Source organism: Sus scrofa, chromosome 3 (assembly GCF_054392235.1).
Source record: "Sus scrofa isolate SSC_HxYL_T2T_F1_AM1 chromosome 3, Sscrofa_HxYL_maternal_Yorkshire_Landrace_v2.0, whole genome shotgun sequence".
NCBI classification, from domain to species: Eukaryota; Metazoa; Chordata; class Mammalia; order Artiodactyla; family Suidae; genus Sus; species Sus scrofa.
Window position 1 is genome coordinate 58,778,039 of NC_139385.1, and position 27,497 is coordinate 58,805,535.

Below are 27,497 nucleotides of genomic sequence, written 5' to 3' on the forward strand. Positions count from 1 at the left end.
CTGACATGGACTCCATGCCCTATGCGGGAGCTGGGAAATCAAAAAGCCTTCCTCAAAGCATCCCAGTGCACAGGCCATTATGCGGGGCAGTTTGCTTTAGTCCCAAACTCAGCTAGGAACAGATAACCTACCTACCTCACAAGATTACAGCACCAGGTGAATGCATACGCTTGGACAACTGTTACACTTCGCACATTTTAGACAAGAATGGACAGGAGGAGAAAAGAACATCTGCATAGCCCTCCAGGAAGAGGATCAATTTCGTGCAACACACATGAATCATTCAAGCCAGTATAAGGGCCTGACAATAGGACAGGTCCCTTCTCAGACCAGCACAGAGGATTCTGAAAACAACTCACAAAGCCCTCTTCTCCCCAGGACCCCCTGGATGAGTAACAAGTAAACACAAGGCCTCTGGCTCAGCAAAGCTCTTAAAGCCCCTTTCCCAAATCCAAACTCTGAGCCTCCAGGATTAGCCCCAGGCTCCAATTGGTGATCCTGAGATTTGGCGGCTAATGGGGCACCTGAAGGACAGGGTACATACAGGCCACGAGGATTGGCTACCACTGTCTTAGACTCCAAAATGCCCACTTTGGTGTAATGGGCTTGCTACCCCCACAATTACATAGAGGCTTCTCTGATGACTAGACTGCTCTGGTGAAAGGCAACAAGGACTTACCTTTTAAATCGGTCATCTCCACCCAACCTAAATCGGGCAACTCCGGGGGTTCTCCGGTGGAGAGAGTCTGGACATCGGAGGGGAAGAGCAGCTCACTGCTATAGTCGTGGCAGTGCAGGGTGGAGAGAAACACCCCTGCTGTGCTGCACTCATCAAACGAGGCTGCCGTCTTCTGGAACATGGGATCCACCTGAGCACAAAAACAGGGACCTTAAGAACTATGGGAGCAGCCAAAGGAGACAGAAAATCTCATTCATTAGACCAGCTCATCCACAGCTGCATACACTGGATTGAAATGCCTCTGCATGTGATCAAAACAGGGGGAGGGGCTTTTTAACTGACCAGTTAAAAATCCCATCCCGGTTCAACAGGAAGGCTGTAGGACTTCCAATTATGGCTCAGAGGTAACAAACCCGACTGGAATCCAGAGGACACAGGTTCAATCACTGGCCTTGCTCAGTGAGTTAAGGATCCGACATTGCCTTAAGCTGTAGTGTAGGTCACAGATGCAGCTTGGATCTGGCGATGCTGTGGCGTAGGCTGGCAGGTGCAGCTCGGATTTGACCCTTAGCTTGGGAACTTCCATATGCCTCGGGTGCCGCCCTAAAAAAAATAAAATAAAAAAGGAATGTGGTCAGAATGTATGTGGTCAGATAGATAATGGTACATGACTCTACAACACAGAAAATAGTAATGGGCTTACACAGCGTCAGTCTACCCATATACAATATACCTGGACAGTATCCTTTCTGCTGGTCCCTTTCCACAGTCACTGTTTATAAACCTCCAGCAGAATGCTACCACAACAAATTCAGCTGACTTAAAAAGCCTATGTTATAGATCTGTTCACAAGATCCACCATTCTTTTATAATTTTTAAAAAATTTGTTATTTTTTCTTTTTATAGATGCACCTGTAGCACATGGAAGTTTCTGGGCCAGGGTCAAATCAGAGCTGCAGTTGTGGCCTACACCACAGCCAAAGCAACACTGGATCTGAGCCACATCTTCAATATACACCTCGGCCTGCAGCAACGCCAGATCCTTAGCCCAGAGTGAGGCCAAGGATCCAACCTGAATCCTCAGAGAGACAACATCAGGTCCTCAACCCACTGAGCCACAATGGGAACTCCTCAATCATTCTTTTAAGCAGAAATATTTTCAGGAAGTTCCTGTGTGGTACATTGGGTTAAGGATCTAGCACTGCCACAGCTGTGGCACAGGTTCAACCATGCCTGTGGGGTTCGATTCCTGGACTGAGAACTTGCACATGCCACAAGTGAGGCCAAAAAAAAAATGTTCAAAGATTTGGAAGAACACAACTAAGAGATCCTGGCAAAGGATAGGCAGAGTCAGCAGGGCTAGATGGCTGGGTTAGACATAGAACAGGTTATGAGAAGACACCCAAGGCTGGGTCAAGATGCAGAAGTGGCTTAACCATGTGTCACCAAGCCCCCAAACAGAACACGGACAGGGCAAGGCACAAGTATGTGTGGCACGAGGGCAGAGGCCACCTGGGACTCTGCAAGAGGCCCTGTGACAGGAAGAGGGTTGGGTACTGGGTTCACAGGTCTTCCTGAAGTCTCAGGATGTGGCTACTATGAAGAGAAGGGGACCTTAATTATGAGGCCAGATGTGGCTCTCTGGCTCTTCCCGGCCCCCTTAACCCTGAGCCCGACCTCAGCAGAGCTGGGATCCTTCTGCAGCTTCCGGATCTGCCAGTCCCAGAGCAGCACATAGGGCACCTCCACGTTCTACCTCCTTACCACTAACTCCATCATTCACACGACTGGGTTTTCCCCCCAGTGTGTTTCGGACACCTACCTCCTCCTCCCCACCCCAACTGCCACCAAGATAACCCTCATCTGAGCTCTCATCTCTCCCATTTCCTAACAGTGCCAGTAGTGTTATTCCCATTCCCTTCCCCAAATGCTCAGCAGAGCAACAGTTTCCCACCCAGAGCCCCACATCCCTAAAGGTCTTATGTAGGTGGTCAGTGAAACTCAGCATTTCAAAGAGCCAACACAGAAACTGTACACTGACCCATATTAGAGCTGAAAACACTAAGAAAACTTTCCTCACATCTGTCTAGAATTATACTGTATCAGTGTGAGAACAATGGCTCTTTCGTGTATATTAGATTTGACTTACATCTTCTGAGTGATTTGATGGGAAAATGAATTACTGCCAACTGCACAGTCTGAATAAACCAACTTTTTGAAACAAGGGTCCACAGCAAGTAAGAGAAATAGTAAAAGAAGGCCTTGATAGAAAGCAGACTACATGATAAATTCTAGGGCCGTTCCAGCCTTATTAGCAAATCCTCGGTTCTAGCCCAACTTGTACACTGTCCAGCTTCCTAAGGAACCAGAACTTTTCCTGCTTCGTGACCTTGGCTTACGCCTCTGCCTAGAATCACCTTCCTGTCACCACCTGACAAATACCTACCCTTCCTTCACAGCCCAGTGCAAATCTCACCTCTTCCGCAAACTCTGACCTCCACCTACTCTGGTCTCCCGAGTGTGTGCCTCCACCTTCCTTGCATTGTCTCTAGCTGTGCGATCCTGCTATGAAGCACTGAAGCAAGATCAGGCTAGAATCCCCGTGACAGCAAGAATCTCTACACAGTAGGGAGCCATGTCCAAAAAAGGATCAGCTTACACATGAACGAGGGTTCTCAACTGGTCTAGACGCACCCACTGAACATATGCTTTTCTGATCTCCAAGCCATCACCAAAAGAATGTGAGTTCAACAAACATATGAAACTTCAAATTTTAAGTCTGTGACCATCCCCTCCCCGGACCTTTTTCATCTTCCATCCTTTGGGCTATTATAGCAGATCACAGAGCAAAAAAAGCTTTCCAGGACTGGAGTTCTTGGTGTTTCTTCGAGACTCTGTTGGCTTGACTTGCTTAAATACACCACAGTCAGACACCTGCAGGCTTGGAGGGAGCAGCGCTGCTTGCTCTGTTGTCCTCTCTTTATAATGACAGGAGAGGGTGAAGAAGGCCTCCTCAGGCTGCCCAGAATTGGGTCAACCTGGTAAGAAAAAAAGGAATTTCCACCCATACTGCTCAATTGAATATTTCACTGTAGAACCAAAAGCACAAGCACAAATGACAGGGAAGGAAATATTCAGATTATCTGTGAAGGTGAAAAACAATGGGAGTTGAGGAAAGGAAGTGAGGTGGGAGAGAATTTGATGGCTCCCCTGCAGATGTGTGCAGCATGCTACCATGGAGAAAGCACAAACCCATTAGAACAAAACTCAGGGACACCTGTTTTTAGTTTAACGAAATGAGACTTGGAGCCTCTTCCCAGGCTGCAGAGCTCAGAGAGTGAAGACAGGATCTGAACACTACATCATCTGCCTCCAAATGCGGCATGAGACCCAGAAAGAGGAAAAGCGAATAACTTCCTCCTGCAAAAGTGCCCAGTACCCTCACCTCCACCTGCCTCATTGGCCTTGGCCTCCCCACTCATCCACACATGGTCCTCACACCAACACAGGCTAGAGAACCGCCCTGCGAAGCCCAGTAAACAGCTGCCCACCCTGACCTAGCGTGGCAAGGCCCCCTCCCTCCTCATCGCTGCCATCTTTCCGAGATGATGTCACTCTTAAGGGAGTGATAACTAGTTCTTGGGGGGAAGGTGAAAAAAATCTTATGAAAACTTCTGCCTCTCTAAACCTCAAGCTTACCTGACAAAATCACGCCTTAGTAATCCAAGGAAGAGTAAGAACAAAATATCTAAAAAGGTGGGGGGGGGGGGCGCCCCACTGGTCATTACGTTATGACAAGAGCCTGGGAAGCACTGCTCTAATGCAACTGCCCGTCAAGGATGCTGCCTCCCCGGCAGGCCTCCCCAGCCAGGCTGCTTCCTCTTCCGTGGCCTCACACCACTGGCCTAGAAGGTGAATTTCTTGCTCACTGAAGCAGCTTCAGGACGATTCTCCTCCCCAGTTCCTACAACCCTCAGCTTTGAACATAATGTTAGACTCTACCACCCTCTGCCATCTGTATTGCAGTGTCTTCCAATCCCCAGACCAAGCCCTTCTTAGAAGATCTGAATATTAACCCCTGGCTCATTACGAGTCTACAACTTTACCGCAGTCGTAGTTTTTGGTGGTTTCAATATTCGTGGTGACCCATCCAATACTCTCTCTAGCCTCTCAATCCTCTCCTCCAGCAGTCCTGTGCCTCAGCTGAAAAGCCCAAAAACTCGAGGGATCCTAGCATGAGCCCACACCTCCTCTGCCTCTCACTCCCTGGCCTGTTCTCCCAATTGAATCATTAACCATGACCACAACCTCTCCAGAAGCTCAATTCCAAGTGCCTCGCCAACAACCACCTTTTGTCTTTCCAGCCTGTACCATCTTGTCTCCAGCACCAGAAGCCTTTGACCCCACCAGGCTCTACAATCTGCTGGTCACCTAGCTTTATGCTGTCCCCCAGATACCTCCTTTCCCAGCAAAAACTGCATAAGCGATGCTGACAACCACCTCCTTGCATGTGCTCTTAACTCCAGCGCCCCTTTCAGCTGTGTCACACTCAGCTAAACACACCCTCTGTTAAATCCAGCTTGCTTCAGACTCCATGCTTGCACCCCCCCCCCAGCTAATTATGGCTGGAGAAAGACACAAAGCCGTCCTGACTGACCTCACCTTAAATCCACCCGCCACTGTCCTCAAGGAGACCCCGAGTGCTGTCTGGCCATCAAACTACAACTCCCTGGTCCATCCACTCACCCATCCTCCTGGACAACTCTCTATACTTTATTCTCTCTAATCTCCAACACTTCCTCCATTTTACTCACGGTCATTTGATGATCTGGCTTATTTCATTGTTGGGAGCATGGGGCATGGGAAGGGAGACACAACCAGAAGAGAATGCTCCCACGTGTGCACACTCAAACCCCACCTCTCGTCAGCCATGGCCTCCTCAGCTGAGCCCCAGCCATACAGTCTACTCCGTGCCCTTCTCACCTGCTCCGACGCCAGTCCAGCATTTCTCCTCACTTTTCCTCATCATCAATAATTCCTTCTCCACTAGACTGCCACAACAAGTAAACATACTATCCATTCCCCCAATAAAAAAAAACAAGAGCAACAAAAGGCATTTTTCACAGAACTAGAATAACTCTAAAATTTGCATAGAAACACAAAAGACCCTGAACAGACAAAACAATCTTGAGAAAAAAGAAAAAGAGCTGGAGGAATAATCCTCCCAAACTTCCAACTGTACTTCAAAGCTATAGTAATCAAAACAATATAGTACTGACACTAAAATCAACAGAACAGAATAGATAGTCTGGAAATGAACCCACACACTCATGGTCAATTAATCTATAATAAAAGTGACAAGACTATGCAATGGAGAAGAGGCGGTCTCTTTAATAAGTGATGCTGGCAAAACCAGACAGCTAAATACAAAAATAAACTCAAAATGCATTAAAGAACCAAATGAAAGACCAAAAACCAAAAACTCCTAGAAGAAAACATAGAACACTCTGACATAAATCACGGGAGTGTTCTTTTGAATCTGCCTCCTAAGGCAAAGGAAACAAAAGCAAAAATAAACAAATGAGACCTAATTAAACTTAAAAGCTTTTGCACAGCAAAAGAAACTATTGACAAATTGAAAAGACAACCTAATGAATAGGAGAAAATACTTGGAAATGATGACCAATAACGGGTTAATATTCAAAAATATGTAAAAAGCTCACACAACTCAGTATCAAAAAAAAACAAACAACTCAATTAAAAAATGGGCAGAAGACCTGAACAGACATTTTTCCAGAGAAGAATTATAGATGGCCAACAGACACATGAAAAGATGCTCACCACTGACAGTCATCGGAGAAATGCAAATCAAAATCACAAAGAGCTATCAATCACCTCACAGTTGTCAAAATGGTTATTATCAAAAAGACCACAAACAGGAGTTCTTGTTGCAGCTCAGCAGGAATGAACCCATCTAGTATACACAAGGATTTGGGTTTGATCCCTGGCCTCACTCAGTGGGTTAAGGATATGGTGTTGCCACAAGCTGTGGCATAGGTTGCAGACACAGCTGGGATCTGGTGGTGCTGTGGCTGCGGCACAGGCCAGCAACTGCAGCTCCGATTCAACCCCTAGTTTGGAAACTTCCATATGCCACCATTGCAGTCCTAAAAGGCAAAAAAATAAAAAGAATATACTGTGCAAATAATGCAACCTCAGTTCTCTTGTGCCATAGCAGGTTAAGGATCCCGGCTTGGGTCGCTGCAGTGGCACAGGCTTGATCCCTGGCCCAGGAACTTCTACATGCAATGAATGTGGCCAATAATAATAACAATAATAACTGAAACAGCTTTTTTTTCTTCTTTTTCTGTTTTAGCTGCCCCTCGACATATGGAGTTCCCAGGCCAGGGATTAGATTTGAGCCACAGTTGCGACCTATGGCACTGCTGGATCCTTTAACCCACTGAGGCAGGTCAGGGATCAAACCTGCATCCTGGCACTGCAGAAACGCTGCCATTTCCATCGTACCACAGCAGACACTTCTGTTCTTTAAAGAACAAAAGCAATCAAAAAACTCTGGACTCTACTTTCCCTATCACTTGCCATCTCATTACTTTATAGCATAACTCTTTGAAAAAACTTTTTTTTTTTTTTTTTTTTGTCTTTTCTTGGGCCGCTCCCGAGGCATATGGAGGTTCCCAGGCTAGGGGTCCAATCGGAGCTGTATCCACTGGCCTACGCCACAGCCACAGGAACGCGGGATCCCACCTACACCACAGTTCACAGCAACGCTGGATCATGAACCCACTGAGCAAGGCCAGGAATTGAACCCGCAACCTCATCGTTCCTAGTCAGATTCGTTAGCCACTGCGCCACGATGGGAACTCCTGAAAAAACTCCTTATCAGTGTTTTCCTCCCTCTCTTTCCATTTGTTTCCCCCTGTGTAATTCATTAAGGAAAATTTCAAACCTGCAGGAATGCTGAATTAGTAATGTGAACCTTTGTGTAACTTTAACCTGGATTCCCCAGTGGGTAACCCTTTTCATATTTGCTTCCACCCCACTGCTCCAACAGAACCTTCTTGAAAGTAGATATTACAAGACTTTGCCTCTCTGCCAGTTAAGCTATTGCCACTTAGCTCCAAATCTACCTTCTATCGTATGCTCTGTGATGCTGGGTCTGAGACCATATTTCAGCTGTGCCAGCAGCTCCCTCTTGGGCTCCACCAAAAGGCAACACTAGAGGGAAACCACAGGGCTACAGGAAGGGGAAGGGGCCCAGTCCTTTCTGTAGGATTCCTGTTCCTGAGAGTGTCACCGAGTAGTGTATCTTCACCCCAACAGCAGCAGGTCCTACCTGAAGCAGTAGCTGAATATACTTTTACCCCACCCTCAGAGAACCAAGCTCATCGTGTGCCGATAAGAGATGCCAGCACCAGCCAGTATGCCCTCCTCCAAGGTCTAGGTCCTGGGCCCAGGAGCTCCTTCTCCAAACTAAGGGACCAACATCAGCTAAGCAGTACCCTTTCCTCAGAGGTCTGAATTGCAGCTGCACAAGGCCCTTCTCCAAGGTGACCATGGCCTCAGGCTGCCAAAATTGATACAGTCAACCATTCCCTCCTCCCTGAAACTCTCACTTGAACACCACACTCTCCTGGTTTTCCTTCATCTACTGGATGTTTCCTACTCAGCTTCCTGAATTTTTAAGATAGGGGTATCCCAGGCCCAGGGCTTTTTCCATATGGACTCATTCCCTTGGTGATCTACTCCAGTCCTGTGACTCTCCATTTATGAATGTTATGAATGGACTAGAGAAAGAAATAATCTAGTCCACCACTGTTGGGAGAATAAACTGTTACACTCCTTTTTTGAGGACAACAGATAGTGCATGTCTCAGAATTTTCTTAAAGATACACTCCAGAAGAATGCAAATATGTACAAGAATGTTCACTGAAACTATTTTCAGTAGCAATTTTTTTTTTTTAATCCTGTAGCAAGATCTCTTTGCCTTAACTTAACTGTGCTAATTACAAGGAGGCCTCTGGTATCATTCCTTTAAGCAGATTCCTTAGGATTTGCTAAATCGTTTAAGGTTGCTTACAGCAAGGGCTCTGGATCACAGTTTCAAATCTCAGTTTACTAACTGTGTCATCTTGGACAAGTTACCCAACAGCCCTGCACCTCAATTAACTCTTCATAAAATGTAACAAGGATTCTGTGAGGACTGAATGGGGCAACAGAGGTCACAGGCCTAGGGCAGCACCGTGTACCCACTAGGCACATGATAAATGTCCGCTGTCATGGTCACTGCAGCAAGAACAGTGGAAGAAAACAGATGTTTTAATCAATGGATTTCTCAGTAATTTGCCATCTCATTCTACCCAGTCATGCTGAAATATGGAGGGAAAAACAGGGAGCTACCTTCTTCAGTCTCCACTGTAAAGGTAAAGGATGACAATGCAGAGACACTAGTTGAATATTTTATTCCCTCAAGGCCTGAACAAGCACCTACCAGCAAGACAGGTTTAGCCCGGCCAAGTTTCTGCCACTGAGGTTCTGAATTCGTCAGAGACCACACCAGGCACAAACTGTTACACTCCTTTTTTGTTTTGTGAGTTCCTCACCTCACACTTTCGATCTGCTGCAGATACGTTGAGGTTGTTTATATTCTGCTCTACGGTTTTACATGAGTGCTTCTTCCTTGGTTTCGGAGCCTTCTTGGTTGTTCCTGTTTCAACTGCACTTCCATCTAAAAGGAGCAATGGAGTTTCACTGTGACACAGCAGTTTAAGGATCCAGTGTTGTCACTGCAGCAACCTGAGTCACTGCTGTGGCACAGGTTTAATCCCTGGCCCAGGAACTCCACATGCCAACGTCATGGCCAAAAGTAAATAAATACACAAATATATTTTTAAAAAATAAAAAAAGAGGGAGCAAGACAATACACTGCAGGGGGTTGCTCTGAAGCATGTAATTGAACTTATCAATTTAAGTTCTTTAAAACTCTAAAAAGTGATGGTAATTGAAATGCATGCCATTCTCTCAAAGTAGCAGGCACATCTAACCCAGCTTACAGAGGAACCAAACTACTACAGTAAATATTTGGCTTCTGTTACAAGCCACTTTGCTTGTAAACACCCTGCCCCTTCAAATCAGAAGCTCCCTAGTTGGTGACATTTACTCAGTCTTTTATTTAGACAATCTTGTCTAAATAAAACGTAAATGCTTTTTATAAGGTCCTTCTCTTTTCCGAAGAAAAACAAATCTAATGCATAAGTATCTTCTCAAATACAATTCTGAAAACATCCATGAATTACTGTGACTTCATTCCAAGTATATGACTCAAATAACTATCTGCCACAACCTTTAAAAAGCCTCTCACAGCTAGATCCCAACCCACGTACCTGCACCATGGTCCTCTGCTTCTTCCGGACATGGTGCATCCTTGCCCAGGCCCCCGAGGACTCTGTACACATCGGCATGGACAGCATCTACACGCACAGCATAGATCTTGGTGCTGGCATCCAGAGTGCCAGCAGCCACCTAGTCAAACAAGCAGAGCTGTATTCATGGGGATCATAAGAAGTAACAGCTGAAAAGGACACAGCAATCTTCACAAAATATTTACTTGCCCTTAAGGAAAAAAATGACAGATTCTCCCAAGGTTGATAGAGAATAAACAGAACATAATGGAAACGTAGCGTCTCTACATATCATCAGTTTACAGAGGAAAGTAAAGTAGCAGCTAATAAAATGTCTTAAACAAGGAAGGCTCTCATGTATTTGTAGAATCAACTACTGTGCTATGCTAAGTATTAGAGATCATCGGCATTAATTCAAATATATCCTTCTTACTTTAAAGTTGGTTGGTTCGGCATCTTTCTGTTTAAGAATCTCTGACATAAAATCAATCAAGTGCAAGCCAAAAGCATTCTTGGTAGTGATTTTCTGAAAACAGAAAATTGCAGAAAGATTAGTTATTTATAGCCTAGGTTGTGTAAATAATGCTACCCTGCCAGGGGAAGCTAAGTTTTTAAACAGGCATATCCCACATCTCAACACAGGAATCAGTTCCCACAAACACTTAGAGACATGGCTAAACCCACACGTGTACTTCCTCATTCTCCAGGTCTAGAGTGACAGCACCCAACTCCTGAGTGTGCCTGTGTGCAGGCCCCGTTCTGAGCTGACACAAAGGGGCGCAATGACCCTCAGAACGACTCAGAGGTAGGGTCTAGTCTCACTCTCATTTTATAGTAAAGGACCCTACAGCACATTGGTTGGGCGACTTGACAAGGCCACACATCTTGTAATTGGCAGAGACAGGACTCCAACTCAGGCTAGATCTAGAACTTACAATTAGCCCACAACCCTACTATCTATCTACTGTTTAGCTCCAGAGCTCACACTATTAACCCCTACGCCATGCTGCCTCTCTAGACACACTGCAGGGGGCAGGCAACCTGTCAGAGGGGCACCAAAGGTCTATAATAAATAGTAAAACTACACTGAAAACACCAGCATTGAGTTGCAAAATAGAAGTGCACAATTACTGACAGTAGAGTCTCTACAGAATGGAGAAAGCCAGGTCTCCCAGATCAAGCTGCAACATCTTCACTGATAAACCAGCAGATACTCACATTTTCAGTGGACAGTTTGATACAGGTGGAGTAATGCTCAGTAATTTGTGTGTTTGTAAATTTAGGAATTGTTGCTGAAACATCAATATTCCTAAAGGAAAAACAAAAACAAAAAACTCTGGCAAGGATCATTGACAACACCATAACTTTTCAAAATCCAGACCGAGAATCCACCCAGTATAGGGGCAGTGCAAACTCATGCCACCCCCACATCAAGGTGGCTGCCACAACAAGGCAGCCAGCACCCACTCACCTGCTGGACGGGGACGCCAGCAAACGAGGCGAGTCTGTGCTGAACTGCAGGTCAAAGACCCTAGAGCGCCTCCGCTGCAGTCGCTCCTTTTCGTCATCATTCTGAGGAAAGTCTTCAAGGACTGGGGTGCCAGCAGTACTGAGAGGGGCCTTCCTGGGATGGGGCATGGAGAATACCCGCTCCGAAGGTGAGGAGGCGCTATGGGGGCGTCCTCGGGTCTCTGAAGGAGACTTATTCATTGTGGCTGACAGTGATGGAACAAAACACCTGCTCAGGATACCTTCAACAGCACATTTCCTACATCTAATGGGGGGCTTGGGAGCCCGTCCCAGGTGGAAGTTCACTGCACATTTCCTTCCAAGATCTCTTCCACCTCTAACATCCTATGGCTAGAACCTCTATGGCTCAGGTTTCTTGGGGGGCAGGGGGGTGATGAGTTTCTGATGCTTCCTTGCCAACCTGGACAAATAACCATTAAGTAGCTATTGTGAACCCAAAGCATTACAAAGGATATAAAGGTAGGGAAGAACTAAAAGTTGCTGCCTCTGATAAACTCATTAACAGAATGATAGTCATGTACAACCATAATGCCAGGCAAGGGAGAGAAGAAAACATGCTGAGATAAAGCTGAGGGATGGGCTATCAAGTCAGGCTAGGGTCTAATCCCAGCAGGGAGACAGAATATAAACAACACAGATAATGTAAAATAAACAGAATGTTCCAAACACCACCCACAGATTACTTGCTAACTGCAAAGGAGAAAACGTCCTTTACAACAAAAGATCTAGCAGTCAGCACCTTAACCAAGCAATCAGATATAGACTCTCTACAATTGAGACAACTCAGAGAGTTCGCTGGTGGCCTAGCATTAAGGACTCAGCACTGTCACTGCTGTGGTTCAGGTCCAATCACCTACCCAGGAACTTTGGTATGCTGTGAGCACGGTGAAAAAGAAATAAAAAAAATAAATAAAAAATGAAACAACTTGAAATTTACTCATCTCTTGATGGGACAAAATATAAAATTCAGGGCATCACTCACACAATATTTTTGCCAAAGGTATTTAACCTAAATTTAATTAAGAATTTAAACGTAACTTCCAGTTTATAAGAAATTTAAGGGCCAGCTGAACAAGTTAAGTAATATCAGAGGAAATATTTGGACAAATCCAGAATATGGGACAGTAACTGGCTTAGTCTCTTTAAAAAGTCAATGTTCAAGACATTTCTCCAAAGAAGACATATGCATGGCCAGTAGATACATGAAAAGATGCTCAACATTGCCAATTATTAGAGAAATGCAGATCAAAACTACGATGAGGTACCACCTCACACTGGTCAGAATGGCCATCATCAAAAAGTCTACAAACAATAAATGCTGGAGAGTGTGGAGAGAAAGGAACCCTCCTACACTATTGGTAGGAATGTAAACTGGTACAACCACAATGGAAAACAATATGGAGGGTCCTCAGAAAACTAAACATAGAACTACCATATGACCCAGCAATCCCACTCCTGGGCATATATCTGGACAAAACTATTATTCAAAAAGATACACAATATACACAGCAGCACTAGTCACAACAGCCAAGACATGGAAACAACCTAAATGTCCATCAACAATGGAATGGATAAAGCTGTGGTACATACATACAATAGAATACTACTCAGCCATAAAAAGAATGAAATAATGAAATAATACCATTTGCAGCAACATGGATACATTTAGAGATTATCACACTAAGTGAAGTAAATCAGAAAGAGAAAGCTAAATACCATATGATATTACTTCTATGTGGAATCTAAAATACGGCACAAATGAACCTATCTACAGAGCAGAAACAGACTCATTCAGACATAGAGAACAGATTGTGGTTGCCAAGGGGGAGGCAGAGGGATGCACTGGGAGTTTGGGTTTAGTAGATGCAAACTATTATATTTAGAATGGATAGACATTTAAAAAAAAAAAAAAAAAGGACAACTTACAAAATGAGAGAAAATAGTTTCAAATGATGCAACTGACAAGGGATTAATCTCTAAAATATACAAACAACTTATACAACTCAACAGCAAAAAAGCCAACAACCCAATTGAAAAATGGGCAAAAGACCTGAATAGACATTTCTCCAAAGAAGATATAAAGATAGCCAACAAGTACATGAAACAATGCACATCACTGATTATTGGAGAAATGCAAATCAAAACTACTATGAGGTACCACCTCATACCAGTCAGAATGGTCATCATTAATAAACCTACAAATAACAAATGCTGGAGAGGGTGTGGAGAAAAGGGAACCCTCCTGCACTATTGGTGGGAATATAAACTGGTACAACCAAAATGGAAAACAGTATGGAGGGACCTTAGAAAACTATATATAGAACTACCATATAACCCAGCAATCTCATTCTTGGGCATATATCCGGACAAAACTTTCCTTGAAAAAGACACATGCACCTGCGTGTTCACTGCAGTACTATTCACAATAGCCAAGACGTGGAAACAACCCAAATGTCCATTGACAGATGAAAGGATTAAGAAGATGTGGTATATATACACAGTGGAATACTACTCAGCCATAAAAAAGAATAAAACAATGCCATTTGCAGCAACATGGTTGGAACTAGAGACTGTCATACTAAGTAAGTCAGAAAGCGAAAGACAATTACCATATAATATCACTTACATCTGGAATCTAATATACAGTACAAATAAACCTTTCCACAGAAAAGAAAATCATGGACATGGAGAATAGACTTCTGGTTGCTGATGGGGAGGGGGAGGGAGTGGGATGGTAATTTGGGGTTATTAGATGCAAACTATTGCCTTTGGAATGGATAAGCAATGAGATCCTGCTGTATAGCACTGGGAACTATATCTAGTCACTTACGATGGAGCATGATAATGTGAGAAAAAGAATATATACATGTGTGTGTGTGTGACTGGGTCACCTCACTGTACAGTAGAAAATTGACAGACCACTGTAAAACCAGCTATAATGGAAAAAAATAAAAATCATTAAAAAAAATCAACAACAACAAAAAAAGAATGGATAGACAATAAGGTCCTACTGTATATAGCACAGGGAATTATATCCAGTCTCCTGGGATAGACCATGATGAAAAATAATACAAAAAAAAGAATGTGTGTGTGTGTGTATGACTGAGTCACTTTGCTGTACAGCAGAAATTGGTACAACATTATAAACCAATAATACTTTTTAAAAAAGTCAATGTCCAAAAAAAAGTAGAGGGACTCTTCTCAAAGAAACCAAAGAGTAGTTCCCACTGTGGCTCAGTGGTAACAAACCTGACTATATCCATGAGAACACTGGTTCAATCCCTGGCCTTGCTCAGTAGGTTAAAGATCTGGTGTTCTATGAGCTGTGGTGTAGGTCACAGACACAGCTCGGATCCCACATCACTATGGCTGTGACATAGGTCAGTGGCTGCAGCTCCAATTTGACCCCTAGCCTGGAAACTTCCAATGCTGTGCAGGCGCAGTCCTAAAAAAGTAAATACCTAAGAATAAACCTACCTAAAGAGACAAAAGACCTGTACTGTGAAAACTCTAAGACATTGATGAAAGAAATCAAAGATGACACAAACAGATGGAAAGATACCATGCTCTTGGATTGTAAGAATTGACATTGTCAAATGATTGTACTACCCACGGCAATCTACAGATTCAGTGCAATCCCTATCAAATTACCAATGGCACTTTTCACAGAACTAGAACAAAAAAATTTTTAATTTATATAAAAACACAAAAGACCCCAAGTAGCCAAAGTAATCCTGAGGAAGAAAAATGGAGCTGGAGGAATCAGGCTCCCTGGATTCAGACCATATTACAAAGCTACAGTCATCAAAATAGTATGGTACTTGCATAAAAACAGACACATAGATCAATGGAATAGGATAGAAAGCCCAGAAAGAAACCCACACACCTATGGTCAACTAAAATACAACAAAGGAGGCAGGAATCTACAATGGAAAAAAGAAAGTCTCTTAAATAAGTGGAACTGGGAAAACTAGACAGCTACATGTAAAAGAATGAAATTACATCATTTTCTAACACTATACACAAAAATAAACTCAAAATGAATTAAAGACCTAAATATAAGACTGGATACTATAAAACTCTTAGAGGAAAACATAGGTAGAACACTCTCTGACATAAACCACAGCAATTTGATATCCATCTCCTAAAGTAATGAAAATAAAAACAAAAACAAACAAATGGGACCGAATTAAACTTAAAAGTCTTTGCACAGCAAAGGAAACCATAAACAAAACAAAAAGACAACCCACAGAATGGGAGAAAATATTTACAAATGAAACAACTGATAAGGATTAATCCCCAAAATATACAAATAATTCATACAGTCAGTATCAAAAAACCCCAATCAAAAAATGAGCAGAAAATCTCATTTCTCCAAAGAAGACAAACTTATGGCCAAAAAACATGTGAAAAGATGTTCAATGCTAATTATTAGAGAAATGCAAATCAAAACTATGAGGTACCATCTTACACTGGCCAGAACGGCCATCATCAATACTGTTGGGAATGTAAACTGGTACAACTACTATGGAAAACAGTATGGAGGTTCCTCAGAAAACTAAAAACAGAGCTACTGTATGATCCAGCAATCCCACTCCTGGGCATTTATCCAGAGAAAACCATAATTCAAAAAGATACATGGACCCCAATGTTCACTGCAGCACTATTTACAACAGCCAAGATATGGAAGCAACCTAAATGTCCATCGAACGAAGAGGGGATAAAGAATATGTGATACACATATATAATGGAATACTACTTGGCCTTAAAAAAGAATGAAATAATGCCATTTGATGCAACTAGAGGTTAACATACTATGTGAAGTCAGTGAGAGACAAATATCACATGTATCATTTACATGTGGGATCTAAAAAAGAATATAAATGAACTTATTTGCAGAACAGAAACAGACTCACAGACACTGAAAACAAATGTATGATTACCAAAGGGGACAGGTGAAGGGGTGAGGAGGGATGGACTTGGGGTTTGGGACTGGCATATGCACACTGAGGTATACTGAATGACTGGCCAACAGGGACCTACAGAATAGCACAGGGAACTGTATCCAATACTCTGGGGAGAGAATCTGAAAGAGAATGGATGTGTGCATATGTATAACTGAAACACTTTGTCGTACAGCAGAAATTATCACAACATTGTAAATCAACTGTAGTTCAATAAAACTTTAAAAAATTAAAAAAGAGGAGTTCCCGTCGTGGCTTAGTGGTTAACAAATCTGACTAGGAACCATGAGGTTGCAGGTTCAATCCCTGGCCTCTCTCAGTGGGTTAAGGATCCAGCGTTGCCATGAGCTGTGGTGTAGGTCACAGACGCAGCTCGGATCCCAGGTTGCTGTAGCTCTGGCGTAGGCCTGCGGCTACAGCTCCGATTTGACCACCTGGCCTGGGAACCTCCATATGCCATGAGTGTGGCCCTAGAAAAAGACCAAAAAGAAAAAAAAAAATTAAAAAAGAAAATTCTTACTTTCAGGAGATGAAACAATTTAGGGGTGATGCGACATGATATGTGCAACATTCAGCTGAATGAATCAAAACTATTGAGGGGAAGGACAAAGGAAATATGGCAAAATTTGGATTTAGGTTGTGAGTATGAAGCTGTTTACTGTCTCAGTCCTTCAATGTCCATGTATGTTTGAACATTTTCATAATTAGGAGGTAGAAAATGTATAGTGGGTTAGACAGAAATAAAAGCTATGGAGAAAAGTAAAGCATGGAAGGGAATAAAGAGGATCATAGGATGGAGGTGGGAAGTCATTTTTTAATACAATGGTCAAGGGAAGATTTTACCAGGAAGATTACATCAGAATCCAGATTGTGCAGCTATCTGCAAACCCCAACATGGAATCAGGGGGCACAGCAAGTACAGAGGCAGCATCCTGCCTGGCACGTCTGAGAAGCCAGTGTGGTGGAAATGGAATGAGAGGGAAGCACAGAAGTGAGAGCAGTCAAAGGGTGTCAGGCCTGTGGGGCCTGGTTGCACAGAAGCACCAATCAGTGAGAACAGGGGAGGGACAACCTTCAGGGGTGTATGAGCCTTACTTACAAACCACTGCAAAGACTGGGCTTTCATGTGGAGTGAGAAAGGAAGTGTTTGGACAAGATGAGAAGAGGAATACAGTGATCTAACCTATGCTTTAAGAAGACCCCAATGGGTCTTATGCTGAAAACAGACTGAAAAGGGAACAAGAATTGACAAGCAGGAAGACCAAACAGGAAGCAACTACCAATAACTAAGACAAGAGATGCTGATGGCTCAGACCAAAGAGGGGATGCAGTAAGTCAGACACTGGATAGTCTCAAAGTAGAGCCAACATGATTTCCTGATGGATTAAACGTGGGGCATGAGAGAAGACAGAAGAATGAAGGATAACTGCAACACCTGGAACAACTGATGAAATGGAGTTGCCGGGACTGGAGAAGAAGCATATCTGTGGGGAAAGGAGGCAAGATCAGGGCTCAGTTTTGGACCTGCTGGGCTTCAGATGCTTACTGGGTAGAGAGAGCAGATACTTAAGTCCAGAGTTTAGAAAAGGCTCTAGGGTGGCTATGTAAATGTGGATGTCATAAGCATGGAGGAGGTATTCAAAGCCGTAAGACTAGATGAGAAGACCAAAAAAAATGAGGCTAGATAGAGAAAAGCAGAAGGCTGAGTCCTAGAATACTTCAAAAATTTAAAGAGAAGGAAGAGTTCCTGTCATGGCTCAGTGGTTAACGAATCCAACTGGGAACCATGAGGTTGCAGGTTTGATCCCTGGCCTTGCTCAGTGGGTTAAGGATCCAGGGTTGCCGTGAGCTGTGGTGTAAGTCTCAGACAGGGCTTGGATCTGGTGCTGCTGTGGCTGTGGTGCAGGCTGGCAGCTGCAGCTCTGATTCCCTAGCCTGGGAACTTCCATATGCTGTGAGTGCAGCCCTAAAAAGACCAAAAAAATAAAAATAAAAATAAAGAGAAGGAAACAATGAGGAATCAGTGAAGAGATAGGGAATGTGTCACCAGTGAAGGGGAATGTGGCATTCTAAATGTCAGGTGAAGAATATATTTCAGGGGAAGAAGGAATAATGAACTATGTCAAATGCAGCTGACTGGTCAAATTAGGTGAGGACAGAGAGCTGTTCTTTAGATTTAGCAACCGAGAGGTTACTGACAAAGTAGTTTTCCTAGAGTGCAGGGGGAGAAAGGGAAAATCAAATGGGCATAAATGCAAGGGAAGATGAGAAGGAAAAAAAGAAAAAAAAAAAAAGGCAGAAGAGAAATGGGAGGGAGCCAGTTGAAAGGGAAGTGAAGTCAAGAAAGTAATTTTAAGATGGGGGGGGGGAAACCCAGCTTGGTAGAAGGAATGAAACAAAGAGACTATATTAGTCTCCTATAGCTGCTATAACAACTCACCACAAATTTAGTGATTTAAAACAACACAAATGTGGATTAAGAAGATGGAGGAAATATACACAATGGAATACTACTCAGCCATAAAAAAAAGATTGAAATAATGCCATTTGCAGCAACATGGATGCAACTAGAGATTATCATACTAAGTGAAGGAAGTCAGAAAGACAAAAACCATATCATAGCACTTACATGTGGAATCTAAAATATGGCAAAGGAGTTCCCATCTTGGCTCAGTGAAAACGAACCTGACTAGCATCCATGAGGACACAGGTTCAATCCCTGGCCTCACTCAGTGGGTTAAGGATCCGGTGTTGCCATGAGCTATGGTGTAAGCTGTAGATGTGGCGCAGATCCCACGTTGCTGTGGCTGTGGTGTAGGCCAGCAAGTACAGCTCCAATCCAACCCCTAGCCTGGGAACCTTGACATGCCATGGGTGCGGCCCTAAAAAGACAAAAAAATTAAAATACAAAAATAAAATATGGCACAAATCAACCTATCTACAGAACAGAAACAAACTCAGGAACATAGAGAATAGACTTGTGGCTGCCAAAAAGGAGCAGTAAGGAGTAGGATGGCCTGGGAGTTTGTGGTTAGTAGATGGCAAACTACTGCATTTGGAGTGGATAAGCAATGAGATCCTACTTTTATAGCACAGGGAACTATATCCAATCACTTGTGATGGAACATGATGGAAGAAAGTATGAAGAAAAAAATGTGTATACTGGCTCACTTTGCTGTACAGCAGAAATTGACAGAGACACTGTAAACCAACTATAATGAAAAATTTAAAACAAAAAACAAGACAAAAATATATTCTCTGCAGTTCACAAGTCAGAAGTCTAAAATCAAGATGTTAGCTGGGTTGGGAGTTCCCATTGAGGCTCAGTGGTTAACAAATCCAACTAGGAACCATGAGGTTGCAGGTTCAATCCCTGGCCTTGCTCAGTGGGTTAGGGATCCGGTGTTGCCATGAGCTGTGGTGTAGGTCACAGACGTGGCTTGGATCCTGTGTTGCTATGGCTCTGGTGTAGGCCGGCGGCTACAGTTCTGATTAGACCCCTAGCCTGGGAACCTCCATGTGCCACAGGTGCAGCCCTAGAAAAGGCAAAAAAAAAAAAAAAAAAAAGATGTTAGCTGGGTCACATTCTCTCTGGAGTGAAGAATTTCCAGAATCTGCTTAGGGAAGAACCTGTTCCTTTGCCTTTTTCAGCTTCTAGAGGCTGCCGACAATCCTTGTCTTGTGGTCCTTTCCTCTCATCAGTCCAATCCGTTGCTTCTGTCATCATCTTTCCTTCTCTGACTTTGGCCCTCCTGCTTCCCTCTTATAAGGACCACTGTGATTACATTAGCCCATCCAGATAATCCAGGATAATCCTTAATCATATTCTCAAACTCTCTTTTACTATGTAAGATTAACATATTCACAGGTTCCAGACATCTTTTGGAGGGCCATCATTCAGAGATCATGCAGAAGGGTAAAGCTGCTGAACAATGTACTCAAGCAGGTAAAAGGGTTCCTCAGAACACAGAGAGCTCATCCACAGCAAAAGGAAGGAAGGCCAAGAACACAGGAACAGATGCAGATAAGGGAGAAGGTGTAAGAGTGAACCTATGGATAGTCTCGTCTGATGGTTTTTATTCTTTTAGTAAAATAAGAAGCGGATAAAAACAAAAGACTCAGCAGGTAAGAATAAGGGCACGGGAGGAGGTACTGGAGATTTCAGGAGAGAAAGGAAGATATAAAATCATCATCTAGGAAAAGAATGGATGAACCAAGGAATACGGCATGACTGCTGGGCGGCTTTAGTCTCCTTGAGACCAACTGGGTGCACAGCCACTGGGGCAGAGTAGGCAGAGTTGGGATTAACCAGAGCTGTGATTTTGTCAAACAAGTGTAAGGAAGCAAAAAGAGGGCAAGGGGTTATGGGTGAATGAAAGGAGTGATTACACTGACTTACCACTGAATGTAAGCTAAGAAAGGAGGGGAACAAGGGCCTGAGAGAAGTGAGGAACAGTGAAAAGCAGAAAAATATGCCTGCTGTATCAGAGTGTTGTTGGAGTCGGGGAACAAGAGTGAGTGCGCTGGAAAGACAGGAGTGCATTGTCTTAAGAGGTAGGGTGCATTGAGATGCCAGAGTTGTGCAGCTGTTGATAATGACAAGGTCCAGGGTGTGACTATGATAGGCCAAGAAACACCATCATCGGAAGAGATGAAGGAACTAAGAGACCTGGGGGGGAAAGTTTCCAGATTTAAGAATCAGAAGGCTTGGCTTCAAACTCCAGCTCCATCACTTACTAGCTGGAGAATTTTAAGCAAATAAATGCTCCTAGGGGAGTTCTCGCTGTGGTGCAGCAGAAACAAATCCAACTAGGAAACATGAAGTTGCAGGTTCAGGGTTCGATCACTGGCCTCACTCACTGGGTTAAGGCTCCGGCATTGCTGTAAGCTGTGGTGTAGGCCAGAAGCTGTAGCTCTAATTTGACCCCCTAGCCTGGGAACCTCCAAATGCTGCAGGTGTGGCCCTAAAAAGAAAAAAAAAAAAAAATGCTCCTACGGTTTGCTTCTTGACTCTCCAAGTAAGAGTAAGAGTATATCTCAACTAGTTTAGAATTAGTGATATGGAAAAAAATATTCACAATATAACACACGTATAGAAACACAATAAACACTAAATGGTTGCCCATGTGAAGAGAAGGGAAAAGGAATGGTCAATGGGGATAAAAGAATTAAAAATACAAATTCAAACATTTCCCTGATAGCTTTCCAAGCTGAAGAGTATGATTAACATAATTCTCAGCTGAGGTCAAAACAAACAAAAGAAAGTAAAAATAGGAAGGAGGCAAAAAACATTTTTAGAAACTGAATCAAGAGGACTTGTGCCTACGTGGAAGTGGACACTGCAAGGTAAGGAAGGGAGGTGGACTTTGGAGAAGAGACTAACAGAAATAGAAAGCACTGAAGGAAGAACTTGTCTAAGGAAACTAAAATGGGAATTAGAGGCACACCTTTTTCTGGGAATCATCTTTCTCTGTTTCCCTCCTTCCCTTTGACATTATGGATCCATTATTTCAAGAAAAGGATAACTGAGCTCTAAAACGCTTTCTGCATCCACCTCCTCATCTTTCAAGCCCTTTGGTGTGGCTCCCACACTCACCACTTCATGAAAACTGTTTTGTTGCCATCACTCACAACTTCCATGTTCCCAAACCCAACAGTCACTTTTCAGGCTTCATCTCTCTTGAGAGTCAGCAGCACTCAAAACAGGTGACAACACCCTGCTTCTTGATACACTTTTGGCTTACTTGCCTGAGTTTTTCCAGCTCTTCCTTAACCAGTTTCTAAATGTTGGTGCTGAGTGTTTTCTCTATAAGGCCTTCCTAGCGGTCTCACCTGTTCCATGGTTTTACCACCTACATAACAAAAAGCATATAGCAAAAAAAAAATGCTCCTACGGTTTGCTTCCTGACCCTCCAAATTTACCTCTCAGTCCAGGGGCTACTTCCCTGGGCACCCTATATCACTGCCCTGAGTGTCCAACTCTTATCCAAATGATTACTGACCCTTTCACCCGACCGACCCCGGTGAGTCACTTACCATGTCCAAAATGTACCTCTAAATTTCGAAACCTCTCACCAAGACACGAAGGCCCTGCCTACCTGTCCCACCTCATTCACTCTTTTAATTACCATGTCCTGGTATTCATCCATGTCAGGCTCCTTCACGCTTGCCCTTCTTTCGTACTTGCTCCTTCTGCTTAGAACATGTTCCCCAGAATCTGCTCAAAGGTCTTCCCTGACTTCCTAACCGAAAATAACCCTTCCCCTACTCTGCTCTTCTCAATCTGAGTGCTCAACCTCATCTGTAATTATTTCGTTTACTGTGTCTCCCGAACTAAAGTACACGCTCTAAGAGGGTGGGACTTTGTCGTTTTATACTATAACTCTGCGTCTAAGAGGGGGACCAAAGGGGTCGCTCAATATTTGTCGAGTGAATACGAAAATAAATAAATGCATGCGTGTTAAACACACAGCGGTAACCACAACGCTTCCACGGCCCTGAATTAAAGTGCATTCTAGGAAAACCTCCTTTTCAAGGAAGACACACCACCCAAGGTGAAGGAGCCTAGGGAAAAAGGCTTCCCACAACCTGGTCAATCACAGAGGAGCAGCGCGGACCGAAGTCGCGTTCTGATTGGCCGAGCGAAACCCGCCCGCCACTCCCTCCCCCCCCTCCCGTTACCCCCCTCCCCTCCCCCTCTCCGCGCCCTGGAGCGTCTCACTCCGCTGGCAAAGAAGAAGCCAAAGACAGGGCCGAGAATACTCGCACTGCCCGCTCAGGCCCGCCCGCCAGCACCGGTGCCTGGAGCACCATTCACGCCGGGCCCTGCCCGCAGCGCCTCCTGCCCACCCAGCCTCACCCGGACAAGGAGGTCCCATCTCGTCTTCGGAGTCGCCAGAGCCGGTTTTAAATCGCGCGCGGAGACGCCGGAGCGCTGTAACGGCCGCCGTGGCGTCACCGGGGGCGGGGCCAGGACGCGCCTGCGCGGACAGCCTCGGCCCTGCGCGCGTAAAAAAGTGGTCCTGAGAGGAAATATGCCTCCTTTCAAGCGCTAGACGCGGAACTGTGCGCTAGGGTCCAAGCGTAGAGCAGAACGGGCAAGGGCTCTGCTTTCACGGAGTTTACTTACTTATGGGGGAGGCAGATGACCAAGGTAACAAAGGTGATTTTCCCATCCTGACCTGTGCAGCAAAACACCAAGGAAGCAGAAAGTGATGGACGGGGTGTGAGACTGAGGTGAGAGGGGCGAACACACCTGAATGAGCAGCGTTACAGGCGGGGGAAGAAGGGGTGCAAAATGCTGTGTGTACATTTTTGTTGTTGTTGTTCTTTTTGCCTTTTCTAGGGCCGCACCCGCAGCATATGGAGGTTCCCAGGCTAGGGGTCCAATCGGAGCTGTAGCCGCGGCCTACACCAGAGCCGCAGCAAGGAGAGATCCAAGCCGCGTCTGCAACCTACACCACAGCTCACGGCAACGCTGGATCCTTAACCCACTGAGCAAGGCCAGGGATTGAACCCACAACCTCATGGTTCCTGGTCGGATTTGTTAACCACTGAGCCACGACGGGAACTCCTGTGTGTACATTTTTTAAAATGAAATCTAATGAAAAAAACTCCTGGATATATTCCCCTCTTTCAAAAAAATAAGATTAAGTTCTGCTTCATCTGGTTCCAAAAATTGTATTATGGAAAAAAGGCCAAGGCTGTTCCCCCAAATATCCGGAGAACAGCTTGTAATCTCTTATAACACATATATGGCATTTTATACAGCACTTCCCAAGGCATTCAGGGTGAAACAGTCCTTGGCCTGTGGGACTTTTGCCCTCTTTGTAGGACTGCTCAGTGTGATTTGCTCACAGAATGCCACTGGTGCCCCCTAGTCATTTGGCAGCCAAAAAAGTATTTACCTGTTGAAAACTTTTCTTTTTTTTTTAGGGCCACAGCCACGGCACATGGGTCGAATTAGAGCTGTAGCCACCCACCTATGCCACAGCCACAGCAAGGCCAGATCCCAGCTGCCTCTGCGACCTACACCTGCAACGCTGGATCCTTAACCCACTGAGCAAGGCCAGGGATTGAACCTGCATCCTCCTGGATACTAGTCAGATTTGTTTCCACTGAGCCACAATGGGAACTCTGAAAACAACCTTTTAAGCTTCTTTATTTTTTTTTTTTTTTTTTTTTTTTTTTTTTTTTTTGCAAAAACTTGTTCTCTCAGTGATCACCTTCAAACCTTTAGTGTAAGGCAGTGTGGGATAGAAGAAAGAAAACAAGTTTACCCAGAAACCTAAATCAGAACCCAGAAGCCATCCTGGACACTTCCCCCTGCCTCATACAAGCCATTCCTGGACTCTTTTTACTTCCTAAAAATCTCTTCAATCCTACATCTCTTTTCATCCACATTTCCTTCTTGCTGGTCTGCAGCAGCCCCAATCCTGCTCTGACCTCCTTCTCCTTGGGCCCAGGGTGGTGGTTGTTAAGTACAAAACTGAACTGTCACTTCCTGCCAAAGTCCAAAACCATTCAAAGGTTCCATTGCTCTAGAAAATTCTAAAATGATCTGCAAGGCCCTGCTGAATCTGGTCCCCACAGTCTCTCCAGCCTCACCTTGCCCTCCAATCATGTAGGCCTTCTTTGAGACTGGCGCTTACCATGCCAGCTCCCACCTTAAAGCCTCTGCATATACCACATCCTCGATGTGGAATCCTTCAACTCCATCTTCACCCAATTACCTTCTGTCAGGTTTCAGCTCAGGACACTTCCTCAGGGAGGCCCTCCCTGATACGCTCAAGTGTCCTTACTGGAGGCTTTAGTAGAACTTGTCACCTTTGTAATTTTACATCTGCTAGGGTGACTATTTCACATCTGTCTCCTCCATAGACTGTCAACTTAATTAGGACAAAGCTGACTTTGCTCATCATTTCAGCGGGGCTCAATTGCAGCCCTGGACACAAAGTGCTTAAATATGTGTTGAATAAGCAAAGTCGGAAGACAAGTGCAAATCCTGGATTGAGCATCTTAACCTCTCTGGGCGTCATTTTCTTCCCCATTTATAAAATGTGATGATAATACCCTTTCTCTGGGCTTTATGAGGAATTAGGTAATAGATCCTGTGTTACACTAGGGTCCCAGTCAAATCACTTATCCTCTATGGGCATTTGAGGGAGGAGGGTGCAAACAGATTGTCATCCTCTGGATTCCATGTGTGCACCATCCAAGAGCATTTGGGAGGGGGACAGGTGGTACTTAATGGAGCCTCTGAAGAACTGGCTTGGAACTCTTGGTAGAGGAAGACTCTTAGGTGATCCATCAGCTGAGGCATGAAGCTATTCCAGTGGTTATAATGGAGCCTCCTGAGCTGACTGCTTGAGGCTCCATGTGCAGGGAGGCAGTCCCAGCCCCACCCCCTGCATCTCCATTGGCCTGGCCCACCTGGTGCAGGCAGGTCTTTCACCTATTCTGAAAGCCGTCTTTGTCTGGAGAGATTAGGAAGACAGCAGGTGCCAAGAGGTCAATTTATCAGTGGTGTCATGGCATGCAAAACTCAACTATTCTGCCTGTACAAAAGTAAAGAAGTGGGGCCCCTCCCCACCTCTCATCTGCCAGGAAAGTGCTGGAGGCATTCCCCTTCCTTATTTTTCATTCCCCACCCAGATTCTACTTCCCCAAAATGAAGCCAAACAGGCTTAGTTTAGGTGAGGAATAAAAGTGTTGGCTACCTGAACATGCAGTCTTTAGGCTCAAATTTACCCCAAACTTCCAGCTGGCAGCTGGCTTTTATTATAATGTAGTTCACGATAGAAACCACCAAGTCACTGGGGTTCAACAGGGCATGTAGTGAAATGGCTTTACATTTGTTTTGGCCTCTGAGCAAACGCCTTTCATTTTTGTATATGATATGAAATTACTGACCTCCTAAAGACTAGACTAAGAAGCAACAATATATTTTCTTGAACTTCCACACAATAATGTACCACCCTTTATCTTTTTTTTTTTTTTTTTTTCTTTTTAGGGCTACACTCGTGGCATATGGAAGTTCCCAGGCTAGGGGTCTAATCAGAGCTGTAGCTGCTGGTCTACACCACAGCCCCAGCAGCTTGAGCAACACCAGATCCTTAACCTACTCAGCAAGGCCAGGGATCAAGCCTGTGTCCTTACGGATGCTAGTCAGTTCCCACTGAGCCATGACGGGAACTCCCAACCACCCTTTATCTTAAAATTAATATAGTGCTTTTTGCTTTTCAAAACATTGTAACTCCTTCACCTTGTTTTATTCCCAAAACTGTGCTGGAAGGTTGCTAGGGTCAGGGACTTTTTTCCAGGCTCTGCCACTTAAGAGCTACGTAACTGGGGTAAGCTGAGCCTCAGTTTCCTTGTAGGCCAAATGGAGGGGTTAAAGCACCCACTTCATGGGGTTACAGTGTGAGGATTAAATGCATTACCACATGTGCAGAACAGTGCCTGGACCACTGACAATGTTCAGTGAATACTAAGTATTCCCAGGGCTATAACTGCTATTATATCCTGGGTGCCAGCCAGGTAATTGTTTTAGAATAAATCTTAGCTTCCTAAATATCTGCAGAAGTTTCCCCTTTCATTGTAAGAGTGTTTCCAGAGCACACTGGCTCTGTTCTTCCCATCACCATTTGTTTTTTTCTATACTCTTTCTTACACTCTCTGCCCCACCCAAGTTCTGCTGACGGTTCCCTTTGTATTCTTCTGCCTGCTCATAACTACATTTTCTTTCATCTCATGTTATAGAAACCATCAGAGTCCTAGATCATACTACCTTCTTTCTCCCTGACAGATTTCTGCCTTCTAGAGTTTATATATGTTGTCTGCAGCCACGAAAAGCTTTTGATTTGGCTGATATTTTGGTTTGGGCACCACGAAAATGAATAA

The 27,497-nt window shown here is 44.3% G+C and overlaps 1 protein-coding gene and 1 long non-coding RNA gene across 2 annotated transcripts in view; one reads left to right on the forward strand and one right to left on the reverse strand.

Annotated features, from left to right (window-relative positions):
• The window catches only part of NCAPH (non-SMC condensin I complex subunit H), a 40,572-nt gene extending 17,039 nt beyond the window's left edge, over nt 1-23,533 (reverse strand). The window contains exons 1-7 of the mRNA XM_021087093.2: nt 23,455-23,533; nt 11,573-11,816; nt 11,320-11,410; nt 10,535-10,627; nt 10,084-10,222; nt 9,304-9,428; nt 680-869 (exon numbers count right to left, since the gene is read on the reverse strand). Coding sequence (XP_020942752.1) covers nt 680-869; nt 9,304-9,428; nt 10,084-10,222; nt 10,535-10,627; nt 11,320-11,410; nt 11,573-11,816; nt 23,455-23,473 — 901 coding nt within the window. The 5' untranslated portion in view covers nt 23,474-23,533. The remainder of the gene's footprint in view (nt 1-679; nt 870-9,303; nt 9,429-10,083; nt 10,223-10,534; nt 10,628-11,319; nt 11,411-11,572; nt 11,817-23,454) is intronic.
• Nucleotides 23,534-23,557: 24 nt separating this feature from the next.
• Nucleotides 23,558-27,174, forward strand: LOC146404650 (uncharacterized). Its single transcript, XR_014841352.1, has 2 exons — nt 23,558-23,831; nt 24,531-27,174. It is a non-coding gene; the product is annotated as an uncharacterized LOC146404650 (long non-coding RNA).
• Nucleotides 27,175-27,497: the final 323 nt, after the last annotated feature.